Here is a 27,828-nt window from a genome sequence, read left to right as displayed (position 1 = left end):
GAAGTCCCAAGGCTTCAGAGGCCATTACCACCCCACACTGCCCCAACCCCCAGCAAAGCAGAAAACTGCCCTACAAGGTGACCGCCTCCCCGTTCCTGGCTGGCACCGCCCCATTCCCTGGGTGAGAGCATGCTTCCCCCTTGTCTCTGGCATCTCCTCCTTTCCTTATTTGTCTTCTTTCCAATTCTCTTTCTTTAAAGGTCGTTTTGTCCATCCTTCAACCTTACATTAAAAGAAGGGGGAGTCCTCTGCTCCTGAAGACCCCCCAAGGGGGAAGGTCCCTAGCCTGAGTCCTCCCAAGTCTCTCACATTTGTATAGGCAGAAGGTTCCCGAGAAACAAGTGGTGGCAGGTGATTTGGAGCTAAATTTCCAACTTTAATCCAGTTCTAGTTTTGCTAGAAGCCACAGGACATCACCCTCCCTCTCTATGCTCTGTCTCCTCATTAAAATATAAAGAGAGCCCCCAGCCTATTCCTGTGTACCTCGTTGGCCTCCTAAATGACTCCAATTCAATAACACGTATTTATCAGAAGAGAACTAGAACGCATCCTATCCGAAAACACGGCAATGAGGTCATCTGTCCTCAGTCGTCCTGCCTACTCATTCCTGGAGGGAGTCCCAAGGTTTCTCTGTCCACCACCTTGGCTCGGCTCCTATTGCTCCCCCTCTGGGGTCTTCCCTGACCAGGGATCCACAAAGCTGGGAGGGAAGACGAGTCTCTCAGCGGCGGGTGGACTGGAAGCCCCCGGGAGGGAGGCCGGCTGTAGGGTTGAGGACCCAGACAACCACAACACAGCGAAGCAGCCGGCCTTTCAGGGCTTGGAGCTTATCTGTGGAAGGAGACCCAAGCTCAGCTCTTAGGGCCGTGCTTTTAAGGACACTTCCAGGAGACAGTACAACTATTGGCCCGATTCTACAGATTGGAAGATCGAGGCCCAGAAAGCTCACCTAACTTATCTGTAAGGGCGAGAGCCAGAATTCAAAGCAGAACCTGTCGGATTGCTGAGCTGACGGGCTTCACTTTCCTACCGTCCGGTATCCCAGTAAGTGCTCACCTTGCTTGTGGGGCCCACCTTCTGGGCTCCATCCTTGCTCCCCCTCTATATTCTGGTGCCTCACTCTCCTGCACCTTCCCCTGTCTCAGCTGTGGCCCCAGCCCACTGCCAGGAATGAAGTTCCCTCCCCTGGCCCCTCCCAGCTCTAGGGCAGGTTCTGAGCCCCAGGGGCTCTCTAGAAAGAGCTCCTCCTCCTCTAGGTAAAGCTGCTTTCTCCTGGCAGGGCCCCTACTCCCCTCAGTGCCTGCAGGCGTGTGCATATTTGCACACACACACACACACACATCCCACGAGCTGCACGCTGCATACACAAGTCACAGGGCAGATAGACTCACTCTCACTCCCAACTCCACATAGACTCCGCCTCCTCCTGGATTGAGGAGTCCCAGACGAGCTCCTTTTACCACATTCCCTAACCTGCCAGCACCTGAAAGGAGAAGATATGGGGGCTCCTCTTCCTAAGGCAGAAGGACCCTGGGTCCAACTCCAGAAACTTCTGGCCTCCTGGCTGGTCAGAGAGCAAGACTGGGATCAGCACGTGGATGAGGCCCACATGCTGCAACAGAAGAGGTAGGCTGCCCCAGTCATGCTGCATCCCACCCCTCACGGAGCTCCCAGCCCTCTGATCGGATCCACCCAGGGCGGATCTCCCCCTTGGAGCCACCCAGCATTCAAGGCCAGGCACTTGGGTGTACCCAGCCCACCTGTTACAGACCCCAGCTGCCTTTTTGTGTGGGTCGGAGGGGACTCCACGTAGATTCAGAGCCAGGGACAAAATGACACCGTGACCCTCACCTGCCTGCCTGGTGGTGGAGGGGTGTGGGGGACAGAATGGAAGCAGGGAGATAGGCAGGTGCAGGCCGATGGGCAACAAGTGACTGGGGGGAAGGCATGAGATCCCGTAGGTTTTTGAAGACTTGATGCCTGGAGAAAGAGTGAGGAATTCCCATTAGTATGAATGAAAGTTGACTGTGCGCAAAAGGGGAGGAGAGCTGTTTTGTAGGCCGCCTGGAGCAGACCGGCTGATAAGGGAGACTCGGTTTATCTAAACCTTTTATTGAGACACTAATGTGTATAGGCCTTATCCCAAGGATACAGAGATTGAAGGAGGCCCCTGCCTGCCCCCTGGTACCCCCGGGGACGGGTCATTTCCTGGAAAAATGGCCACCTCAGGGGCCCATCCTGCAGGTGGGCCTCTGCCTCAGAGCATTTGGGGAGCTTGTCACCCATCAGAGCTGCCTAGGGATTGAGTGAGTGAGCAGACTTCAGCAGGTCTGGGGTCCAGCCAGGCCAGCTTTGCAGGCAGGTGGCCTTTGGCAAAGCCCTGCACTTAGTTTAATGTGCTGCTGTTGTCGGCTCGAAATGCTTAATTTTTGAACAAGGAGTCCTGCATTTTCATTTTGCACTTTTCCTCACAGATTGTGCTGCCGACCCTGGGTACAATCTGAGCCCTCATTTGGGAAAGGCTCTTTGCTTGCTTACCTACCCCCAATCCCAGGCCCCGTGAGGGAACCTTTGGCCTCTCCACTTCCCTCCGAACTTCGGGGTGAGAGTAAGGCAGTCTTCCAGAGAGAGCTGGGTTCTGGACCTCCCCCTCCGCCGAGGGCAGTGGGCTAAGAGGCCTGGGTGCTAAGGCTCTGTGTGGCGCCCCCCCCAATAGGGTGTGAGTCTTAGCCCTGGTCGCCCTGCGCTAGGTGTACTCCCAGGAGGTGAGATGGGGAAGGGGCTGGCCCTTGCTCTGCTGGTGCCTCCCGAGAGCGCTTTTCTAATGGACAGACTCAAGCTCCACCTTGAGATAAAAAGCTTTTTTATTAAATAAAAAAGTTCTTCCCCCTGGCTCACAGGGCAATTGGGAGAGAGGGCCTGGGGGCTTGGGGACTGCACGGGTCAATTTGTTTGCCTTTCATTTCTCCCTCACAGCCCTCACCTGCCTTGTGTTCACCTTGGGAGCACGGGCTTCAGCTTTATCTCCTGGTTGGCTCATCGAGGCAGGGGAGAAACAGATTAACTGGAAGGAGGTGCCTTAGGCTGGCTGTCTCCACAGAGCTTCTCCGGCTCCCAGCTGCTCTGCTCTCAGAGAAGCCCGAGGCCATGGTCCTCCTCGGTCAGGAGCAGGCTAAAGCACAGAGGGACAAGATCCTCCGCACCCCACTCCAGAACTGTCCCACCCGGCCACGGTGGGGACATGTATCTGAGCAGCCCTGAGGGGTATTTGGAATTTGGGCAGCTTGTAAATCTCCCAACAGCTGGCCCGTCTGTGCCTCTGCCCCTCTAGTCTCTCAAAGATCCCTTTGCCTAAGGAGAGCCGGTTCAGCAGGCCTGGGAGCAGGGGTGAAAACATTTACTCAGCTTAGAGGATACAGCCTGGCCTGGTGGCCTCCTGTCAGGGTCGCAGGGCCAGGCCTTCTGCCTCCCACAGAGTCCCCACCCACCTGAGATTCCAGTCCCAAGTCCCACCCCGCCATCACCCCCAACTGGAGAAGAGCTTGACAACGATGCAACCACAGGGGAGCCTCTGCTAGAGTCCAGCAAACAACTCTTTGCGTCGCTGCGCACGTTGTGTGACTCGTGTCCGTTCTACGTAGAGAACGTCTCTGACCCGCTCTCTCCGCCGTTGGCCTGTCTGTGATTCGTCCTCTAGCTGACTCGTGTTCGTCTTCTCCCAGGATCCAAGAGTCTCCGCTGCTTCAGGCAGCCAAGGAAAATGACCTGTGTGTCCTGAAGAAGCTTCTGCTGGACCGGAACTGTGACTTCCGACAGAGAGGTGGGATGAGGGTTGAGTGTGATGGGAGAAGGGCCACGAGCACCTGCCCCACCTGGTCCCCAGAGGCTGAGGATTTCTGCAGGGGGTGATGGGGAGTGCCCGGGGCTGCAGCCCCTTCCTCGAGAGGCTCTGGGAAGTGTGTGACCACCCCACCCCCTGTCTCACTCCAGGAGCTTTGGGGGAGACAGCGCTGCATATAGCGGCCCTCTATGACAACCTGGAGGCCGCCATGGTGCTGATGGAGGCCGCCCCGGAGCTGGTCAAGGAGCCCACCCTGTGTGAGCCTTTTGTAGGTGAGGAGCCTGTGCAGTAATTCAAGGTGGAGACAGGTATGGGGGGATCTGAGGTCACCTCTTAACATGGGCCTCGGAAGTGTGGGCTGGGAAGCAGGACAGAGGCTTCAGGCCTAGAGCTGGAAGGAATGCAGATGTCCAGGCCTTGGCCTTAGGCATCCATGATTGTCTTTACCTGTTCCTTATCTCCTTTCAACTCCCCTCATGTTCCCTAAAGGACAAAACTCTTCTTTCATAGCAACAGCAGAGTGATGACATGTACACCCTACCGACAATAGTTAAGAGGAGGGGACAGTGAGGTAGAGCCAGCCCTCAGTCCCATGCCTCCGTGCTGAGCCAAGGGCACAGATCAATGCCAGGGCCTGTCAGGGACCTCTTGTCTACCTGTGGCATGTTTGTCCCAGAGAGAACTGAGGACAGGCCCCGTGACTGAGGGCTCTCTCCGGGCCAGGTCAGACTGCACTGCACATAGCCATCGTGAACCAGAACGTGAACCTGGTGCGCGCCCTGCTTGCCCGCGGGGCCAGCGTCTCTGCCAGAGCCACGGGCACCGCTTTCCACCGCAGCCCCCGCAACCTCATCTACTTTGGTGGGAGCAGGGCCCGGGCTGGGAGGAGGGGCGTGGGGAGGGCCCAGAGCAGGGGACGGTGGGCTGAGGAGGGCTCCAGGCCTGGGGAAGCGGAGGCCCAGAGCCAGTCCCCCCCGGGGCGCTCGCTCCATCCCTGCCCCTGGTGGCGCTGACGAGTGTCGCCAAGCCCAGAGCTGAGATGCGGCCGGTGCCCCTCCCACCGGGCACCTGTGCCAAGGAGCCCCGTGTGTCCACAGGGGAGCACCCCCTGTCCTTCGCCGCCTGCGTGGGCAGTGAGGAGATCGTGAGGCTGCTCATCGAGCACGGAGCTGACATCCGGGCCCAGGACTCCCTGGGTGAGAGCCGGGCTGGGGGGGAGCCGGGGTGCTGGGGGCCAGGGGGGCAGGGCAACGGCAGGGCCCGGGGTGCGGCGGCCGTGTGACCCCCGCGTCCTCCCCCAGGAAACACCGTGCTGCACATCCTCATCCTCCAGCCCAACAAGACCTTCGCCTGCCAGATGTACAACCTGCTGCTGTCCTATGATGGGCGCAGGGACCACCTGCAGTCCCTGGACCTCGTGCCCAACCACCAGGGCCTCACCCCCTTCAAGCTGGCCGGCGTGGAGGGCAACACCGTGGTGAGGGACACTCGGCGGGCCCCGGGGGTCCTGCTTCTCCCCGGCTCCCCTGAGGTCGCCCTGCGCAGCCTCAGCCTCTGACATCCCTTGCCGGGAGGCTCTGAGAAGGTCCTCCCAGGGTGTCGGCTCTGGTCACCCAAGTTCTGGTCCCTCTGCCTGTCCTTGTCCTCGTCCTTCAGATCTTTGTAGGGTTGGTGGGGAAGACGGGTGAGCAGAGACGGGGGCTCGGGCGACGGAGGTGGGGCCCGGGGTCGTTGGGGCCGGGGTGGGGGGCAGCAGCCCTCCCAGCGGAGTGGCTCCCGCGGCCGCTCCTCACCCTGACCCCGGGCTCGCACCGTGTCCCCTCAGATGTTCCAGCACCTGATGCAGAAGCGGAAGCACATCCAGTGGACGTACGGGCCGCTGACCTCCACTCTCTACGACCTCACGGAGATCGACTCCTGGGGAGAGGATGTGTCCTTTCTAGAGCTGGTGGTTTCCTCCAAGAAACGAGAGGTACAGGTGCCACAGCGGACCTGGGGTGTCGAATATCTGAGCAAAGATGGTCTATTTGCCCAGACCCTGGTTTCCAGACACTTCCCTGCCTTTTCATAGCTGGAGATGAGAACAGCACCATGGGGCCTTTGGGAGAAAAGTCCAGTCTGACTGCATTTTTTCTTCTGCCCAGCTCTGGCCCCTGTGCTTGCCATTGTCATACGAACATTTCAGCTGAGGGACTCTCCTAATGGAAGTCATTTCCTATATTTCATTCATTCATTCATTCATTCATTCATTCCACCTTGAACACCTTCTGAGTCCCAGCTGCTGTCCAAGGAACTGAATACAGAAATAAATAAATCCCAGTTCCTGTCAGTCTGCCTCCCCACATTCCAGTCCCTGTCCTTCGTAATCACAATGGAGTATGACATATGCCATGGGAGGGGTCTTGCTATGCGCAGTGACAGCAAAACTGAGGTCAAGAGACTTGTCCTGGATAAGAAGATGTCTCAGAGGAAGGGCTTGAGCTGGGTCTTCAAGGGAGATTTGGTAATTACCAAGAAGATGAACAGAAAGAGAGCTTTCCAGAGGGTGGGGGGGACCACTCATGCCATTCAGATAGCACTGAGTGGAGTGTCGGGGTCAAAGGAGACTTGGTTGAAGACTCTAGCAGAGAGGAGAAAATGCTTCCAGCAGGAACCTCCAAAATAGCGGCAAGATATAATTTCTGTTGTTTATCTGCAACATGACAGTCCTAGGAACCCTTCTAGGACCGAAAAGCTTGAACACTCGTTAGTGCTGACAGATAGACGAAAGCTTGCAAGGCCAGTTCGTGTGATCTTGCTCAGAGAATATTCCTGGAACCAGAAAAACTTCAAGCAGGATTTCTTAGGAATCAGAACCCCAGTCTCTCTGTGCGAATTGTGCCAACACAAATCCTGGGCCTCTGGTCCCTGCGAGCTCTCAGTGTTCTCCCACAGGCTTTATTCTCGCCTTGCTCCCGCTACTTTAACGTTCCCTCAAAATTCCTAGCAAAATTCCTAGCCCTTCTTACATCCTTCACAGATTTCCTGCTTAGTTCCATCAGAAGCCCAGACTCCCACACAGTTATGGCACAAACAGAGGCTCTCTGGCCGGAGCTCCTTCCACGTCTGCCCCGACCTGCCAAACACATCAGCAACCGCCCACCGCCTCTCCTTCCCTGTGGGTTCAGTGGAAAAGATATTGTTTTGGCTAATGGTTAGTTCCTCCAGCTGTGCTTTGAATTTTCTCACTTTCTCAAATGCATCATCCCGTCCATCCCACGGTCTGATGTGTGCTTAACCCCTTCAATGTGTACTCATATCAGAGCCCCAGCCCACCCTGGGGGTTGAGATTATGGCCACATCTGACCCCCTGGGCCTCTATTGCTCCTCTCCTTCCAAAGCAAATGTGACTGCTTCCTGGCTTGAACCCCCCAATGCTCCCCATTGCCTTTGGAAAGACCATTCAAGCTCCCTCCTGTGGCATCTGCAATGTGCAATGGTCAGCTTCTTATCTATGTCACCCATTATAACTCCTGCCTGCCCTCGCCATGGGTCCTCTCATGTCTCCAGACACACCTCATTTGGAGATGACCTCTCTCACCACCCTGCCTTGGTAACTGCCACTATTTCGTGGAGAGATCTCCTCTAATTGCCCCTGCCTCGCTCCACTAATGACCGCTCATCCCTCATTGGTGCTATAGGGCCTTGTGTTTGCCTCTATAATAGATCATCCGCAGCACTAACAGGAGGCCCAACATTGACTAGTTGTCTGTGAATGAAATGGCTGTCTAACTGGAGGGAAGATGATGGCGCTGTTAGCTCCCTGCCCTCTGGGACCTGGTGGGAAATCCTGCACGCCCCACTATGTCAGTCACCCCATCAGTGCTCTCCTTCCATGACAGGCTCGCCAGATCCTGGAACAGACCCCAGTAAAGCAACTGGTTAGCTTCAAGTGGAGGAAATATGGGCAGCGGTACTTCTACATTCTGGGTGCCTTGTACACGCTCTATATGATCTGCTTCACCACGTGCTGCATCTACCGCCCCCTCAAGTTCCGCATGGGCAACCGCACAGACCCCCGGGATAACACCGTCCTCCAGCAGAAACTACTGCAGGTGACACTTCTTGGAAAGGGCCGGAGGGGAGTGGTATCGTGGGGTGCTGGTGCAGGAGAGCAAAGGGTTACTCCCCAGCAAAGGCACTACTCACTGGGCTCCAGCAGCTGCAGGCTCCTGATCACCCAGACACACATTCACCATGAGATAGGAGACCAAAAAAGGCGACCCAATGAGTAAAAGTGCACTTGCCCCGGGAGCTGTGGGTTTCCTCACTAACCCTGAAAGAACGCTTAGTATTACAAACATCATACATTTGTAAACTTCCTTACAATTTGCAAGGCCTCTTGTTCAAAAGGGAGGAAAATTGCATTCCAAGTCCATGTCTAAGTCCCTTTCTGTTCTGTGAGGGCAACACAGACATCCCTCCTGGCCTGCATTCTCTTCTGTGGACTGTCGATACATGAGGGCTTTGGTGATAATGTGTCAGGTGTCTGACCACCCGTGAGGTCTGCTGCAGAAGGATGCCCGGATTAAGTAGCAGGTTGATGTAAATGATTTTTGAGGTTCCTTTGACGCCTTCAGGCTTGCTATTCTACAGTGTCCTTCAGAGGCCCAGGGTGGTGAGGATGGCTCAGGAGAGGTAGAGAGTAGCTCTGAGAGTCTGCTGTCAAAGGGAGCAAATTCTCTCCTTTGTAGGGGACAGGACAAGTAGACTCTAATGAATGTTCCTGAACATATATGATCAAGTATGGCTGCATTCCGTTGGTTTACTGTTCGTGGGTAACCGAAGTTGTCGTCCTGGTGACCTGAAACAGTCAAGAGTGGGTGCAGGTATGTGGGCAGAAAGCAAAAGACAGAGGAAGAGGAATTTTGCCAGGCAAGTAAGAGTGAGGTGACTGGAGATCTATGTTCTCTGCAGGATGGGCCAGCCGCAGGTATGATGCAGCCTCGGCTAGGAAGAGAGAGAGTCTGGGTCTAAAAGAAAAGCTAAGCTGCTTGCCCAGTCAAGGAGCAAAAACCTTGAGTCAAGTCAGTGGAATACCCAGAGAGGCAATAGAGTAGAGCTTCACTGGACTCCAGAGTGGGTCAGGATACTCCATCTCTCTTGCTTCTGCAGCTGCCTCTCGGTATCTACTCAGTGTGCTCATGGATCCAGAGCCGGTGTCTGGCAAAGTCGGGTTTGCTGCCTGGAGAGGGCAATTCAGAGTGTGATGCGGCTGCTTGGTTAGAGCGAGCACCAGTGAGCTGGTGGGGAGGCTCTGTTCCATGCATCTCAAACTGGGCATGGAGGTTGGCCCTGGCACGGAAGCCACACAGGATGTTGAGGAGATGGCTCGTGGGGTGGGCGAGAGACTGAAAATGGGGGAAATGCCCACACATGAATGAGTTGAGGGCAGCTGGGCTTTTGCAACATTCCAGGCCCTGTTTCTCAGATGTGTTGTCTGAAAAGTCTTCCTTTGTCTCAGGCTTACCTGGGGGATTTTCCGGACTTAGAATGTAGATAGCATTCTGGCCTCAGAGTTGGGTGATGCTGAATAATCCATTATTCTGAGTCTCCTCTCTCTGTGCCCATTGCTGTTTGGCACAGGGCTAACATGTTCCTTTGATCTGGACGGTCTCTATTTAGCAGATCCCCACTCCCTTGCCTCAGGACCAGGTGGAACAGAATCACAGCTGAGAGCACCTCCCCTTCCTTCTTTTTTTCTTTCCTCCCCCACCCTTACCATTTTGACCCTTTTGTCTTCCACCTAGATGATAAATACTTTAGCCCAAATAGAAGACTCGTAACTTTCCAATGTTCTTTTCTTGGTAGGGCTAAGAGATTGAGAATGCTTTTGTAAGGGGTTCAGGTAGCGAAGACCACCAAAGGAAGGTCCCTACGGTTTGGAGTTACTCCTTGAACTTTGTTCTGAGCTTCTGGAATCTCTGTGTCCTCTCGCTCAGTAGTAAGTCCATCTGGATTACATCAGAGGCTCCTAAACTTATCACCATGACCTGATAGATCCTGCTTTCAGGATATACTGGACTTCTTAAATAATAGGAAATTATCTCTTTTTTTTTCTACTTTTTATTACTCGAGAGTTTTGGAAAAATGAAAATGCACCGGTAGTGTCTCAACTTGATCAATATAACCATTGACATGTTGGTTAGCCCACGGAACTTTATCTTAGACAAATGAGTACTTTATTCTCCAATTAGACTAATAAATCTGGATGCAGAGGGCTCTCTCTGTCACTGAAGGATTTCCTCTGTGGATCTCATGGGATCCAGAGAAGTCACTGGGCTCCATGAGAGCAGCCCAGAGTTACCTTCTCAGGACAGTTGAAACGAGAGGGAAAACTCAGCTATTTATATGCGTGGCACAAATGACACAAAAGCAGACAGATATGAGGATGGAATGCAGTGTGTCTCCAAGTTCTGGAGATATATGAGGGGTGACTTCTCTCTGACTCCTCATTGTTTAGCCATAAAAGTTGTGCTTTTCCAGAGTTTTCTAAGAACTCTATTAATGAACTGAGTTGATTTCCTACCCCCATTCAATGTCTCCTTGGTTTGGGCAGAACGACATGTGGTGCAGCGCTAGTTCTCTGGGATTTCCAGGAGAGCAGAAAGCTCAACGTGTGGGAGTCTGGGTGGCTTGGGTTTTAGTTCTAACTCTGAAACCAAATATTTGTTTGACCTTGCACAGATCCTACCTCTTACTAGATCGGTGGCTTTTAACCAAGATGGGAAGCTGGTGACGATACTGGTTTCTAAGTTACACCACACCTAATAAATCAGAATATCCGAAGCTGAGCCCCACACCACCGCACTCCCCGCCCCCACCCCATCAGTGGTATTTTTGAGAACTCTTTGAGCCATCATAATATTCAGCCAGGGCTGAAAACTACTGGCTTCCATTTCTGATGTCTATTTGTCTACAACTTTCCAATCTTAAGTCAATCACTCTGATCCTTTAGATTCCTCATGGGCTGTTCAGCAAGAGGGCATCACTCTCTTGTTGAAATTCCTCTGTCTCCTGAAGATTTCCTCAATCTCTCCCTTACCCTTCCCCCCCCCCAAAAAATTTCATTAATTTGTTCATTAAGGAAATAACCATAGAGAGCCTATGGAGCCTGGACATTGTTGTAGGCATTAGGAATTCAAATGATCTGAGCAAAACACGCATGATCTCTGCCCTTTTGGAGTCTATAGACTGATTTACATTAAGTAAATGAATCGATATGTCATCACAACCTGTGATTGTTACAATTCACATTATTGTTTCAGATGACAAGAAAAAGGAGAGGATGCTACGAGAGAGCTTGTAACAGGGTCGTAGGCGTGCTGAAAAGCCAGAGAAGGCGTCCCTGAGGAATATACCTAAGCCGAGAGCTGGATACCAATTGGAGGTGGAAAGTTAGTCCTAGGCAGTAAGCATGCACACACAATAACCCTGTGGCGGGAAGAACTTTGCCAACATCTGGGGACTAAAAGAAGAGCTAGTGCTAGAGCACAGGAGCTCAGGGGAGTTGCCAGATGAGGTTGTCCAGGCAGACCCTTCTCAAACCATGAAGGGCCTTGGAGGCCATCTTGAAGATTTTGCTTTCCATGCCAAAGGTCAGAAGGGCTTTCTATGGGAAGCTCAGAAGGATTTTAAATGGAGGAGGGGCTTGACGAGACTTTCGATTTAGAAAAATGTCTGTTTGTAAGGTGGAGAACAGGTTTGAGAGCACCAGGGTGGATGTGGGCAGACCAGTTAAGAGGCTGTTACAGTTCAGCAAGCAAGAGATAATGGTGGGATGGCCTAGAGATGTGCTGGGGGGTTGACATCACTATTGCACCCTGGATTAGATGTAGAGGAGAACAGAGCAGACTATGGCAGGAATGACTCATAGGTTTCCATTTATTTATAAAAGAATGAAATCTTGCCATTTGCGATGGCATGAATGAGAGTATAGTGCTAAGTGAAATAAGTCAGTCAGAGAAAAACAAATACCATATGATTTTACTCATATGTGGAACTTAAGAAACAAAGCAAAGGGGAAAAAAAGAGACAAACAAACAAACAAAAAAAACCCCCACATTTACCTATGGAGAACAAACAGATAGTTATCAGAGGGGATGGGTGAAATAGGTGAAGAGGGTTAAGAGTCCACTTACTTATCTCAATGAACACTGGGTGATGTATGAAATTGTTGAATCACTGAAACTAATTTAACACTGTATATTAACTATAGTGGAATTAAAATTTAACAAAAGAAGAAGAGAAATAACACTGTCCTAAGAATAAGAAATCAGCAAACAGATTGAATAATTCAGGAATCGTTTATTAAAAACTTGCTTTGTGCAAAAAATAATAATAATAATTGTCCTTTACCTGTCATGATCAGTGGGAGTGATCTGTCTACACATCATTATTCCTCACTAGGTCTGAACAACCCAAAGCACCACAGCTATTTGAAAATCCAATTGTCATCCAACTCTACACACTGTTGTTCAGGGACTCTAACCACATTTTTGTGGGACCAGCACAGCAAATTAGGGAAGAAAAGAGATAAACAGAAGTAGGAAGGCCAGGAGGTAAAAAATAACTCGTGCACAGGGCTTGCTACATGTATTCATCAGTGCTTGGAGGAGCTGGTTAAAATGCAGATTCTGATAGACCTGGGATCTCTAACTAGCTGCCTGGTGGATGCTGATGTTTTGATTCTGTGGACCACATTTTGGATGACAATGGATTTTATCACTTAATCCACATAGATACCCTAATTATTAAGGAAAAGTATCACCATTTTAAAGACAATGAACCTGAGGCCAGGAGAGGTTAAGTACTTTGGCAAAGACACTCAGCAGCCCCTAAGGGCAGCACTGGTATCAGGTTTTGATCTGCTTTACCTTTAACTACCAAGTTAGGCCATTTGTCTCTCCAGAGTGAGGTGCTGGAACCCAGTCTTCTTTCTTTAGAGGTCCCATTGCTTGAGAAACTCATGGCTCTGGTTTTGAGGAGCCCCCAGCACCTGCCACACTCTCAACTTTGTCCAGCTATTCCTAATCTCAGGATGAGGGACACCAAACATGAAGAGCAGCCCTGGTTAGGAACCCCTGCGTACTCTAGAGGATAAGAGTAATTCCTCATTATGAACCAGCAGACCCGTCTGGAAACTTCATTCCTTTGCCATCTAGGGTTTCGAGGAGGAGAAGAAGGTCTAGGACTAGAATTTGAGCACTGTTTCTGCTGTCTTCTCACTTCCTCTGGGTTGCTTGTGCTCCCTGCCCGTCTCCACCCTGGTACAGGTGACTCTGACTCTGCTATGCCCACCCCCTCTGGGCATTTCCTTCGAGGCGAGGCGATGAGCTCAGCCAGCTGGTAAATGAGAGCAAGGTCATTAGGCTCACTTCAATGAAGTATGAATGATCAGCCTCCTCAGGGGATTTGGCTGTTGACAACTCCTGAAATTCCAAGCCTTATGATGATGTAAAGAATTCCAGTCATTACTGAAAGACATCTATTTTTAGAGGAGCAGGCTAGAGTATTTTCTCAGTATATTATTAGCCAGGCCCACTTAGGTGACCTTGAGCTACAAATCTCAAAATCCCGGAAAAGCCCACTTCTTTGTGACCATTTCCCCATTCACCTCCAGATGGGTTTCCCCAGCCCAGCTTCCTAATTCCTTCTTTATCTCCCTTCTGTAACTCTCCTATCATCCTTGGTGTGCACCTGGCTGCTTACCTACTCCGTTCTCTCCTTCCTTCTTTCAAATCAATGGAGCACCCACTACACTGTGCATTGTGGGTCAAAAGGAGTAAGATGCTCCTGCTCTCAGGGAGTTCTGAGATTACTGGTGAGGCATGGAATACCTGATGATTACAGTGTGCTGGGTAGGTCTGTAAGCAGAGTGGTGCCATGTGACTCTGAGAGAGCCCCTGAGGTAGGTGTGGAGGGACAGGTAAGGAGACCCAGAAGGAAAATGCTGTTACTTGAGTCTTCAGGCTTAAGTAAAGGTCAGCCAGGAACCAGGATGGAGGAGGGCATTTTAAGAAAAGGGCACAGTCCACACAAAGGCCTGATATAACACTCAAGAACCCCAGTGATTCAATGTGGCTGGAGTGTCACATAGAACATGAGGACACAGAGAAAGAGCAGGACCAGCAAGGGTTCTGTACATCATGTTTGGTAAGTTCAGGCCGTATTTATTTATTTATTTATTTATTTATTTATTTATTTATTTAAATTCGCATCTCCCAGTGGCACTTCTAATTAAAAGAATACATGTGCATGATTTAAAAATCAAAGAGCAAGTATAATGAAGAGCACCAGTGTTGGAGCCAGCCCCTCCCGACATAGGTCTTATTCTGTGAAGGCAACCAGGTTTTACCTCTCTAAGCTTTTCATTCCTTTTTTTTTTTGGATTGATTGATTGATTGATTGATGATTGATTTGACAGAGAGAAAGAGAGTGCACAAGCAGGGGGAGCAGAAGGCAGAGGGAGAAGGAAAAAGCAGGCTCCCCACAGAGCAAGGAGCCTGATGTGGGGCTCGGACCCTGGGATCATGACTTGAGCCAAAGGCAGACACTTAACTGACTGAGCCACTCAGGCACCCCTAAACTTTTCATTCCTATTGTTATCTCCACACTACTGAAAAATATGCTTCCATATCTTTATTCATTAATTAAATTTAGACATTATCAATGGAATTTCTGCTACAATAAAGACCTAGAGAGCACCTCCACGCCCATCTTCTCTTCATTTCTATTTTTTTAAGATTTTATTATTTACTTATTTATCTGAGAGAGAGAGAGAGAGAGAGAGAGAGAGAGAGAGAGAGAATGCAGGTGAAGGGAGGGGCAGAGGGAGAGAGAATCTCCCGCAGACTCCCTACTGAGCACAGAGCCAGTAGGGACTCTGCGATCTTGACCCTGAGATCCTGACTGAGCTGAAACTAAGAGTCACACACTTAACTGATGAACCATCCATACACCCCATTTCCTTTCACTTCTATTCTGAAGACTTCAGGGAGCCAGGAAAGGTAGTGAACAGAGAAGCCCTGTGATGACATTTGCATTTAGAAAGACCAGTCCAGAACCATGGAGGGGAGTGGGTCAAATGAGGAGAAACTGGCTTCATGGTAAACTGGACAACAGGGACCATGGGTTTGCATTAAGGAAGTAGCGCTGTGGATTGAGGGAAAGGATTGTGTTTGAGAGAGAACTGGGAGACTGAGTGAACAGGACCCTGAGAATGAGTGTGTCTTCTATTTTACTGTGCCAAACACAATCTTGGTCCCAAAGCCCTTTCAGAAAGGCCACAAATCCCAAAAACCTTTTAATAGAGACAGAAAATCTTGAATGCAGTCTTCAGACAATAAAATTCTCGAAAATTCAAGGGAAAGTTCATTCCCTGCTTGAGTTTAAGATTTAATTCACAGAGATGATTAATGAAAGTGGAGTTCTTTTTTTTTGTATATTTTTTTATTGGAGTTCGATTTGCCAACATATAGTGTAACACCCGGTGCTCATCCCGTCCAGTGCCCAAGGGGGATTTCTTATTATCAGTTCAATAGATATAAATAAGTCATTCATCAAAATTCAATGCTCCTGTCCATTTTAATTTTTTAAAATTAAAAAAAAATTTGTTATTCATTTATTCATGAAAGACACAGAGAGACAGAGAGAGGTAGAGACACAGGCAGAGGGAGAAGCAGGCTCCCTGCGGGGAGCCTGATGTGGGACTCAATCCTGGGACTCCAGGATCACACCCTGAGCCGAAGGCAGACTCTCAACCACTGAGCCACCAGGCATCCCACTCTTATCCATTTTTAAAATGTGAAAATCTGTCTTAACTTTGAAAAGAGTTATTTATTCTAAACTGAAAGGCAACCCTAAATACATTGGTGTGAAACATTAGATTTCTCCTTAAAACCAAAAGAAAAACAAAGTGGTTTAGAAGCCCAATAGTTCCATTACTTATTCATCTTTATTGAGGTATAATTGACAAAGAAAATTGCAAGGTATCTAAAGTGTACATTGCAATGATTTGGAGTATGTATACAGGGTGGAAGGGTTCCCACCATCTAGTTCATTAATACACTCATTACCTCACATATTTATCTTCTTTGTTAGTTTTTGGTGAGAGCAATTAAATTCCACTCAGCAAATTTTTTTCTTAAGATTTATGTATTTATTTTAGAAAGACAGTACAAGTGGCAGGGGCAGAGAGAGAGAGAGAGGGAGAGAGAGAATCTCATTCAGGCTTCCCACTAAATGCAGAGCCCCATGCAGGGCTTGATCTTATGACTCTGAGATCACGACCTGAGTAGAAACTAAGAGTTGGACACTTAACTGACTGAACCACCCCGTGCCCCTCTCTTAGCAAATTTCATTTATATAATAAACTATAGTCATTAAAATGTAACCATTTTACATTAGGTTCTTAGGTCTTATTCATCTTAAAGCTTTAAAAGTTTATACCTTTTTACAACTTCTCCCTATTTCTTCCATCCAATAGGCCCTGGCAACCATTTTTCTACTCTGTTTCTAGGATTTTGTCATTTTTTTTGATTCCACATATAAGTGACACCATACAGTATTTGTCTTTCTCTGTTGGGCTTATTTTACTTAGCATAATGCTCTTAAGGTCCTTCCATGTTGTCACAAATGGCAACATTTCCTGCTTTCTTGGCTGAATAATATTTTATTGTCTATATACACCATATCTTCTGTATCCATTCATCCATTGATGAACACTTAGGCTGTTTCCATATCTTGACTAGTATGAGTAGTGCTACAATGAATATGGGAGTGCAGACATCTCTTCAAGATCCTGTTTTCATTTCTTCTGGATATATGCCCAGAAGTGGGGTTGCTGGATCATATGGCAGCTATATTTTTAATTTTGTGAGGAACCTCCATACTGTCTTCCACAGTGGCTGCACCAATTTGCATTCCTACAGCACAGAAGAGTTCCCTTTCTCTACATCTTCACCGATATTTTTATCCCCTGTTTTTTTTTTTTGATGATATTCATTCTCTCAGGTGTGAGGTGATATATCACTTTGGTTTTGATTAGCATTTCCCTAGTGATTGGTGATGTCGATCACCTTTATATGTCTTCTTTGGAAAAATACTTATTCAGTTCCTCTGACAAGTTTTTAATTAGATCATTTGTTATTTTTCACTATTTAGTTGTAGAAATCACCATTATTTTATTGCAACTTTTACACATATATATTACCTTTTATTTTCCAGAGAGAGCAATTAAAGACAAAACCTCTACATGAGGGTCTTGTATGGTAGTCTTGGACAGCAGCAAGGAAGGGGGCCCTCAGGAGACTATGGCATTGTGTGGCTTGGTTTAGGGGAGAGGACTTTTGAGAACAGAGTTGTGGAGGCATCTACTTTACGGCAGTCAGATCCCAGTGAAACTGTGACAAAGCTTGGGACACCTCTGTTACTCACTGGTGAACTTGTCCAGAATTCCTACTTGGTTTATTTTTGTTTTATTTGAGAGACAGAGTACAAGCCTGGGGCGGGGGAAGCAGAGGAAGAGGGAAAGAGAGAATCTCAAGCAAACTCCCCACTGAGGGCAGAACCCAGTGTGGGGTTTGATCACCCCACCCTGAGATCATGACCTGAGCTAAAATCAAGAGTTAGTCACTTAACTGACTAGGCCACCCAGGCACCCCAGAACTCCAACTTGTAAAGGAATATGTTAAACAATCAGAGGGGTGGTGGTGAGGGGATGCTCCAGGAGGGGGTGGTGACCAAAACTGTCCCCAACTATCTCCATCAGTTGGGGTTTCACCCTTTCATTTCCTGAGGGAATAGCTGATGCCACTCTCCCACTGTCCTCTAGGGGCGCCGTGATCCCCACAACCCTGGGCCGAAGGGTGGTGTCCTTTTACTTAGTTGAGCCAATAAAAGAAAGGTTGGTGGCAGTTTTCCAGACATACTTAACCAAGATACAAACTTCTAAAAAGAATTCAAAATTTTTGTACAAATATATATATATATATGGCACAGATGCAGTTATTTTATTTCTGCATTTAATGTTATTTTGTTTCCATAGTTAACGTACTTATTATTTATACTACTACTTACTCACTACCTGACTCTCAAAAGGAGTTGGAATGTTTTACAATTAGAGATGCTATAGGAACATGAGGGCAAAGAAGAAGAACGAGGCCCATGAACTGAATTTCAAGACAGAGGTGGGGGGATTCAGTTAGCGCTGAGATTAAAAAAAAAAAAAAAAAAACCAAACCGAACCAAACCAAAATAAACAAACAACCTGTGAGCCGCCTTGGAAGCAAGGCAAAAGGGAAACTGCCCATTAGATGATAAAATAAAATTGACCAGTTTGTCAAGAGAGTATCAATTCTTTAAACAACGAACAACAACGAAGTCACTGAAGTCTAGCCACAGATTGTTAGATCACGTAGTTTACCAGGCACATAGATACCAGCTCTTTTTCTGATCTTTCCTGGTCCCATAGGATTTACTTGAAATATTTCTACCCTCTGTTGGTAAGTCTGGTCCTACTCTTTGAAAAAGGCTATATCCTTGACTTTTTCTGAGCTATCAGTTTCCCAGCAACCATTGGGGGTCTTGCTGGTGGTATCTTCTTTATCTCATAGATCATCTCCTACCACATAGCATCTCTTCCTATTTCAAAGCTATGCCTCTCACTGGACCAGTGACTACACACTTGAAGTAGCCTGCTGAGGGATGCTTAGAGGTTCCAATATATCAGCAGAGCAGAGATGATTAGCATTCCTTATGCCTAATGAGGGATGACATCCCTCCTAGCTTAGATCATCAACTTTCTCGCTGGCCCTAGGGACTCTCAATTCTTTTCTTGGGTGCAGTACTCAGAAAGGTAATCTTAGAGAAGAGAGTTCCACAAAATCTAAAGTGTACCTGAATGTGTTGAAATTATTTGTAAGATTTCATGTGGGGATTATATATATCTGAACATAGTTTTCTGGTAAGAGGATCTACAGTCTCAGTGATACTCTTCAATGCACTCATAACCCCCCAAATGTCAAGAATCATTATTGCAGAATTCTATCACTACACATGTGTAATGTTGTAAGACTTTCTCTGTAAAATCACATGTACACAAGGAGGATGGTCTTTTATCTTGACCTTAGGGCTATACCTTCTATACCCACTGCTGAGGATAAGGCAGGGAACTTCCTTAACTAAATTTAAGCTTTGGACCCGTCCAAAACTAAAATCCATTCAGTGTCTCTAACCTTTTGTCCTGACCTTTTCTATGTTGCCAAATCATAATAAAATCACAACGAATAAATACATCTACAGTGCTTTCTGGTTTATAAACTACATCCAGATACATCATCTAGTATAATCTCCATAGTAACACTGGAAAGTAAAGCATTATAGTCTCCATTTTACAGATGAGAGACCTCAGTCCCAAAGAGGTTTAGTGGCTTATTCAAGGTCTTGCTAAAGCTAGTTGGTTCTGGATCCATTCTGGAATCTGAATTCTGTGATATGTTTATAGTCTAGTCTACCTTCCAAGGACCACAATAAGATTGGAAAAGCTGGACTTTCAGCATCGTTGAAACCATCCCAAGCCACTAATATCTCTTCCTGTTGGTTTAGCCTTCTAAGTTGATGCTCTGAAATGTGATCTCAGCCCCTTGGTACACACATCATAAATTACTGCTCACAATATATATTATAGTGACATGCTGGGGGGGGTGGCTCATGTTATTAGCATGTATGACATATATTAAGCCATGGATACATAGACTAATACCCTGATCACTGAGTTAGCTACAATAATAAATACAATGGTGGGGGTGGGGGTGGGGGCGTGATGGTGGTGATAATAAGAGCTTTTCTTTATCTGGGATGGACTTCAGTTGCTTTAGACCACTTGCCCCAAAAAAGATTTGACTCTCAATCCATCAAAAAACTACTTCTTACCCTGAATTTATCCCTTCAGGAAGCCTATGTGACTCAGCAGGATAAAATCCGTCTGGTGGGGGAATTGGTAACCATCACCGGGGCTGTGATCATCCTGCTCCTAGAGGTGAGGTACAATCAGGGTCCAAGCTGAGGTCGTATACTGGGTTTCCAGGATGAACTGTAGTCCACATTGTCTTTATGTTTTACTGGTCTCTTCCCAGATCCCAGACATCTTTAGGGTTGGTGCTTCTCGCTATTTTGGACAGACTATCCTCGGGGGACCATTCCATGTCATCATGTGAGTGTCCCTTCCTTTCAGTCCCCTGCCTTCCCTTGCCAGAACTACTCCAGATCTCCCATTTAGTCTCCAGGACTTGGACCTCAGTTGACTCTCACCTCCAGGGATTTCTCCCCAGTGGGTTCATATGCATGCTTTCAGTGTAAGAAGTAAGCCTGAGTGGATGCCACCCAAGTTTTCACCATCCTTGAGGGGACCAAGAATATTACCTCTCTCACTCCTTGTTCCCTGCCTCCCCACCACGCCTGCAGCATCATCTATGCCTGCATGGTGCTAGTGACCATGGTGATGCGGCTCTCCAACATGAACGGGGAGATGGTGCCCATGTCCATTGCCCTGGTGCTGGGCTGGTGCAGTGTTATGTACTTCGCTCGAGGATTCCAGATGCTTGGTCCTTTCAGCATCATGATCCAGAAGGTCAGTGCTTTCCCCACATCTTCCTCTGGCTTCAGCTGTAGGATCTTCCCAGACAGAGCGAGGAAATTGAAGCAAACAGGAAAACGCTGCTCTGAGTGAATCCTGGGAAACTAGGGGACCTCCAATCTAGCAGGCTGGCTGCACAGAGGCAGGTGGAGAAGGGTCACTCCACCCTGCCTCCCTTTCCCTTTCCTGTAGATGATTTTTGGAGACCTCATGCGTTTTTGCTGGCTGATGGCTGTGGTTATTCTGGGATTTGCCTCAGGTAAGAGCACTGTCCCCTCTTCTACTAGGTCATGGGGTCCAGTTCTCCTCAAAGTTCGCTCAGTCTTGCTCAGTTCTCATTTGTACTCTGTTTTGCTCCCTAGCCCCGGGACCTCTGTGGAAATTGAGTCAAAAAGCACACTCATATCCATAGGATCAGGGTCACTCAGGTTGGCTTAGACCATGTGCTCTGAATTTATGGGCCAATAACATTCATGTTGACTAATCCAATCACTCTGCAAGATCTTTAAAGAAGAGATAGAAGAAGAGCTTTCAAGAGGGAGAGCCATTAAACAGGAAAGACTGGCCAGTTGCGGATCTCAGAAAACTATGTGAGCAAACAGAGACAGTGCAAATTACTGTGTTTACACTTCAGAAAAAGAAACATAGAGATTCAATAACATGGAACACACTTTTGTTTCTACGTGTGATTGAAGTTGGGAGAAAAGGAAAGAATTCAAAGAGGAGGTACTAAAAAAAGATATTGGAGAGTTTGAGAATGAGAGAGGAAAACAGAAGAAAAAAGAGATACAAAGAGAGATTGGGGAAAGAGGGAGCCCGAGCTCAGTCTCAGCCTAAGCCACTGGTGGGGTGAGGGGAGCCTCAGGGTAGAGAGGGGAGCACAGTCAGAAAATAACAACCAGAGAGAGGGCGATGGAGGGTGAGGGCAGTGAATGAGTAGGAGAAAGTTCTTAGGGAAAAGTGCTAGGGGATGGAAGAGGTAAGATTTGGCAACTTGAGTCCAGTCTTTAATGTCTGCAACCAAACATCCAAAAGACAGGGGGATGTCCTAGTCAGTATTTGAAGATCCCTCAACTCTAAAAGACCATGGCTTTTAGTACAGAGGACACTATTCTTATCTGAGGAATTCCCATTTAATAGGGATTCCTACCGAACAGTAGACTAAAAAAGTCCCAAGATCTGAGCTATGGATGAGTAAAACTGTGGTAATCCACCAATTTGGGATATTCCTTATATATTCTTTCTCCCTCCCTCCCCCCCATCTGCACACATCATAAATTACTGCTCATAGTGTGTGTGTAGTTATATAGTATGCATATGTTGCATATGGTATATGTATAGTATATAGTATATGGTATTGTGACTTACCGATTACAAAATTAGATCATGGTGACAGAGTAGCCTTCTGTATATGTCCTATACCCAGAATCTCTTAAGCCATCTCTTCTTGGTTGTTGCACTTGCTTTTTGCTTCAGTAAATAAAAAAGCAATGCTTTGTCAGAGACCCTATTTCCATTCTTGAGATTACTTTGTATTTCAGTTCCCCATACAGACAGGAGTCTTTTAAAGGTTCTAATTCTGTACTAAAGTTCCAGAATGCCCAGTATTGACTAGTAGGCTCCACACTGAGCAGGAAAACCTTCTCCATAATGGTCCGAGTTCACCCAGGGAATCTCAGAGTGATGGGTGGTTATCTAGAGGCCATTGAGATTTTTTTTTAAAGGTGCTTTTCTTTTAGCCATTTCATATATTGGTTCTTTGAAATTGTTGAAGATTCTATGCATTCTTGTAACAAATTGTCTTTTAAATATTCTAAGTTGTAAAAGCAGTTAGGTCACTTATTTTGTGCATACATATATAAAAAATCATATATATATATATATATAACATACATACACACACACACTTTATATACACATTTTGTTAAATGGCTGAGTATTAACATTGTCCAGAGTGATGAACTTGGTCATTTGACATCTCAAGGTTAGCCAGGTCCAAATGTAGAATGGGACTTACATGTATACAGTCACATATGTACATATGTACATTGATGGGCGTATATGTGTGTCTGCAAGTGTGTAAGTATATGGAGCTATGATTAGGCCCATGCTTATTGTGATAACTCCCTGTTTCCCCAACTCCATGCCCACTCTTGGGCGGAGCAGCGTTCTATGTCATTTTCCAGACAGAGGACCCAGCCAATCTGGGGCAATTCTATGACTATCCTATGGCACTGTTCAGCACCTTTGAGCTTTTCCTCACCGTCATTGATGGGCCTGCCAACTACGAAGTGAACTTGCCCTTCATGTTTGGCATTGTCTACTTTGCCTTCACCATCATCGCTACACTGCTTATGCTCAACCTATTCATCGCCATGATGGGTGACACACACTGGCGGGTGGCCCATGAGCGGGACGAGCTCTGGAGGGCCCAGGTGAGTTTATTAGTGTTAGTCTTACTAAGGGGAAGAATATGAAGAGAAAAATCACAATGGAATATGTTATGGTAGACGACTCTTAGAAGAGTCACAGAATAATCCAGTAGGGTTGTCATCTCAACAAAGGAACATTTGGGTAGAGGAAGAGACAAAAGGAGGGTAAAATGGTATGATGGGGTAGATTCAAGGGGAGGTATTGATGACAGGGGCAAAGTAGATCTGACTGACAGTCAACCTTGGGTCCAGTGAGAACTAGAAACCGTCTTAATCTTATATATTCTAGTTTTTATTTTTTAAAATTATTTATTTTTAAAAAAAATTTGTTATTTTTAAGTAATCTCTACACCCAACATGGGACTTGAACTCACAACCCTGAGATTAAGAGTCTCATGCTTTATCGATTAAGCCTGCCAGGTGCTCCTGCATATTCTACTTTTTAATGTAGACCTTATCTTCTATTTGCTTTTCCCTGTTTCTCTATGATTTTTTCTTTATATCATTGAGGATAATACAATTTTAGAGTTGGAAGTACCTTTAGTGGTCCTCTAATTGAGCTCCTACCCAGTGATTAATTGTTCATTGGTCAAAGGGTCATTTAATATCTACTTTAATGCTCATTAGGACCTTATTATATGGATTTGGAGAGTGGTTGGGAAGAGGAGAGATTTTCCATATTCCAAAAGTTTTTGTTGCTACAAATGTCCATGTTGCTTTGAGCTGAAAGCCATCTTTCTACAATTCCATTCTTTAGCCCCAGTCTTTTCTTCTCATATAACACAGAAAACACTCTTCTGTATGACCACCATTCAGACTTTTGGATACAGCCATCATTTATCCCCTCAGACTTTCCATTCACTTAAAAATGATTACTTAGAGGCTATAATGTGTCGGGAAATGTCTAGGAGCTGGGAACGCTGGGATGAACACAACAGATGGCATCTGTGTCATCATGGAGCCTACAGTCTGTTTGGGAACTCTGCCATTAAACAGTGGACTTCCCGGAAGCCTGTACAGTGAAAGTAGTAAAAGTATCACAGAGAAGTAGAAGATGCTAAGAACAGGAAACAACAGAGGAGCATGATAGGAAAGTCAGAAAATGCTTTCCTTTTTTTTTTTTTAAGATTTTATTTATTTATTCATTAGAGACATACACAAAGAGGCAGAGACATAGGCAGAGGGAAAAGTAGGCTCCCTGCAGGGAGCCCGATGTGGGACTTGATTCCCAGGACCCCAGGATCACGACCTGAGCTGAAGGCAGATTCTCAACCACTGGGCCACCCAGGCATCCCAGGAAATGTTTTCCTGATGGAGTGACATTTAAGATGAGTCCCTCAACATTGGTAAGAATTAACCAGGAAAGAAGAATCAGAGAAAGAGATGAAGGTTAGAGGTTGTATCAATCAAGACTCCTGGTTACAGGGACAGAAAACCAAACTCAGACAGACTTGAAAGAAAGGCACTGGGTGGAGGATATGTTGGTTCCCATCACTGGAAAGTTTAAAGAACTAAACTAGCTCTAGGCATATCTGGCCAGAGTCTGTAGCTCTATTTCCCACGTGACATCAGCTTCTCTGTCCTGCTCTCCTATCCAGATTCTCCTAAGTCAGTCTCTCCCATCATGTTGGTGAGATGTCTTCTAGAAGCTCCGAATTCCCAAAGGAAGGAGCAAATGTACTGCACTGCACAATTCCAAGGGCCCCTTTCCTGTTGTATTCTGCATGCCTCCTAATGCTGTGCCATATGTACCCCCTCAGAGAGCATCTTTCTTCTGAGAATCCAGTCTAAGTTCCATCTCATTGCAACAGGTTTGAGCCATAAGTGCATCCCTGAATTTGAGGTGAAGGCCAAGGACTGGAGAGGGGTGATGATGGTGGTGGAGTTTAGGGGAGATTAGGCTAATTAGCCAGGCCTGAGTGCAGTCCAGTCCTCCCTGACTGATGGACAGGGTGGTAAAGGGGTTATGCTCTAAGTGTAAGAGGTTCTGTTACCAGAACAAGGTGGAGGGGCTAACTGATGGCACAACAGGACACATAAATGTCCTTTCCAAAAAATATTTTATTTATTTATTTGACAGAGAGCACATAAGCTGGGGGAGTAGCAGAAGGAGAGGGAGAAGCAGGCTGTCTGTTGAGCAGGGAGCCTGATGGGGGGCTTGATCCCAGGACCCTGGATCTGCATCCTGAGCTGGAGGCAGACACTTAACCTACTGAGCCACCCAGGAGCCCCTTAAATGTCTCCTTCAAGATAAAGAAGGAGAAGAGCTATATAGGGAAAGGGAACAAATGATTGAGCGCTCTGACATTGGCAGGAACTTGGTGCAACTAAGAAATCGAGAAGAAGAATATGACATGGGGAATGGGGCTACTTTAAGCATTACTAATGCCTCCAACTAACCAGGACTGTATATAGTCCTTTCAAAACTAGAGTGGTCCTAATAGGATTGAGGAATCCAGCATAAATCATACCTTTCCTTGCTTTGGACACTACAGTATAAATGGTACCTCAAATTGAGTCAGGTGTCTTAGCAGACATACCATATACCCTTACCAAGGTCATGATCAACTAGAACCCCTGCATCTTTGTTATGCAACTTCATTCGTGAAGCCCCTTTGCTGTTTTCCTGTACTTACACAGGTACTTTGGGTTTAAACATAAACAGAGGACCTCACATTTGGTTCTCTTAAATTTCAGATTATTGGTTTTTGACCAGCATTCCAGTCTAGTGAGATCATTTTTATATTGCTTCTGTCGTCTCACATTTTATATATCCCTCCCCTTTTGTGTCACAGGCATATTTGATAAGCTTGTCTTCTATGTTTCATCTAAGTAATTAATGAGGGCTGGTCAAAGGACAGAACATGTGACGTGCCCCTGGAACTTTCCCTGCCAAGTTTACAGTCATTAACCTACTCTTTTTCTTTGTAGGATATGGGTATTTAATTTGCTGCAAATTCCCTGAACACTGGTAGCATCGCTTCATTCCCCATGATCATAGAGGTTCTGTTTAATCATTTTATTTAAATCAAGATAGCTAGTCTATGGCTTGACTTTAAAAAAGCAAATGAAATGAGTTTGGAGTGACTCATTTTCTATGAATGTGAATAGTAATGTAGGGGTCACAGTTTTATTGAAAACACTCATAAGATATTCTCTCTCCTTTTACGATGAATGATGAGTAAAGCACGTAGCAGGATGCCTGGCATGGGCTAGGGCATGGCTAAAGGACTGTCATCTTCCCAGTCTCTGGTGTCCGTATCTGACAGGTTTTTCTTTGTTCCCTATGTCGGCAGCCTCCAGTGTTCCCTGAAACCTCGTGACTTTCTGAGTCTCCTCTACCTCTCACTCCTCCCAGGTGGTGGCCACCACGGTGATGCTGGAGCGGAAGCTGCCTCGCTGCCTGTGGCCTCGCTCTGGGATCTGCGGGTGCCAGTATGGGCTGGGGGACCGCTGGTTCCTGCGGTGAGTGACTGTGTGTACGTGTGAACTGCCAACAAGTGTGAGGTCATGGGAGTAGGGTGACCAGTTCCACATCTATTACGCACCTTTTCATTCCTAAGATCCCCAACTGGACCCAAAGAAGACATCACTCTATAAAGTGAGACTGCATTAACCTGTTAGGAAAGGTGGGTGGAGCCAACAAGGAGGATGACAAGGATGACAAGACCCCTGATAGCTGATGCCAGGCTCTGGGTACATCAGGGCAGTAATATCTGTGAGGCCATATATGTGTCCGTGCTCAGATGTGGGCATGGGCAACCCAGCTTGCTCTAGGTTTCTTACTACCTGACCCTCGTTTCTAGTATATTGTTGCCTTGAAGCTAACCTTCTCCATACTCTACCTTCAGCTCCTGACCGGCTCTCCCCCCTCTCTCATTTTCTCTTTCATGTTGACTATCACACACACACACACACACACACACACACACACACACACACACGCCCCACTACCCTCCAAATCCTGACTGCTTACCTCTTTGGTCTCTATCCCACGTTACCCTCCATTCTACTGAATTTCCCTCCATTTGATCCTGGGACTCTGGTCCCTTCCTTCCCCTGTCCTCTTGATTATGTTTCTTTCATGCATTCTTTCCACCTCTCCTTCTCATCACGGTCCTTTTCTCTTCACCTCAACTGAGTCCCTTCCTCTTTGCCCTCCTCAGAGTCGAGAACCACCATGATCAAAATCCTTTGCGAGTACTTCGCTACGTGGAAGCTTTCAAGGGTTCAGACAAGGAGGATGGACAAGAGCAGCTTTCTGATAAACAGCCCTCTGTTTCTGTGACTGAAAGTGGGACCCTAGCCAGAGCCTCTCTGGCACCCCCCACCCCTTCCCTGTCCCGGACCACATCTCACAGCAGCAGCCACCGGGCTGGGAGATCCTTCGTCGCAACACCTTGGGACATGTGAATCTCGGGCTGGACCTTGGCGAGGGGGATGGAGAGGACAATATCTATCATTTATGATGAGGACCCGTGTTACTGTTGGCCTGGCAAACAGGTGGGCCTAGATGGGGGGCAGTATCTAATGTTCATGCCTCTTAATCATGGGGAGGGGCTCAACAGAATAATTCTTAAAGGCCATGTCTCACCCTTCACATCAGCATTTCTGGAGATGGGCAGTGGGCATCTGTTGCCCCACATATCTCCCTGGTTCCTGGAAGTCCCACATCTTGAGAAAAGAAGGTATCTCTTCAAGCAAAGTTGGACTTGGCCATCAAAGACAAGAGGTAGGGGTACTAGACTGTCATGTGAACCATCTCTCTCTCTGCCTCACACAGGCACTAGAACCTAGTAAGCTGTGAAGCCTGCCTGGTCCCACAAGGCTTACCGTGGGAAGAGCCAGGTGTGGCACTAAGGTCCGTGGCCCTTCCCTTT

General features: G+C 47.3%; 1 protein-coding gene across 1 annotated transcript; it reads left to right on the top strand.

Annotated features, from left to right (window-relative positions):
• The first annotated feature begins 1,498 nt into the window (after nucleotides 1-1,498).
• On the top strand, nucleotides 1,499-27,361 carry TRPV5 (transient receptor potential cation channel subfamily V member 5). Its single transcript, XM_055335276.1, has 15 exons — nucleotides 1,499-1,626; nucleotides 3,723-3,820; nucleotides 3,991-4,113; nucleotides 4,565-4,702; nucleotides 4,939-5,037; nucleotides 5,143-5,318; nucleotides 5,667-5,813; nucleotides 7,723-7,935; nucleotides 19,833-19,919; nucleotides 20,017-20,093; nucleotides 20,345-20,510; nucleotides 20,709-20,775; nucleotides 22,683-22,951; nucleotides 26,307-26,413; nucleotides 27,115-27,361. Exons 1-15 carry the CDS (start codon nucleotides 1,499-1,501, stop codon nucleotides 27,359-27,361), a joined length of 2,142 nt encoding a protein of 713 aa, XP_055191251.1.
• Nucleotides 27,362-27,828: the final 467 nt, after the last annotated feature.

Source organism: Nyctereutes procyonoides, unplaced genomic scaffold (genome assembly GCF_905146905.1).
Source record: "Nyctereutes procyonoides isolate TBG_1078 unplaced genomic scaffold, NYPRO_anot_genome, whole genome shotgun sequence".
Lineage (NCBI taxonomy): Eukaryota > Metazoa > Chordata > Mammalia > Carnivora > Canidae > Nyctereutes > Nyctereutes procyonoides.
This window is presented reverse-complemented; position numbering and strand designations above follow the sequence as displayed.

Coding starts and splice junctions, on each gene's coding strand:
- TRPV5 (XM_055335276.1), top strand. CDS start 1,499: ATGGGGGCTCCTCTTCCTAAGGCAGAAGGACCCTGGGTCCAACTCCAG. Junction 1,627..3,722: donor CACATGCTGCAACAGAAGAG/GTAGGCTGCCCC, acceptor GTCTTCTCCCAG/GATCCAAGAGTCTCCGCTGC. Junction 5,038..5,142: donor CCGGGCCCAGGACTCCCTGG/GTGAGAGCCGGG, acceptor GTCCTCCCCCAG/GAAACACCGTGCTGCACATC.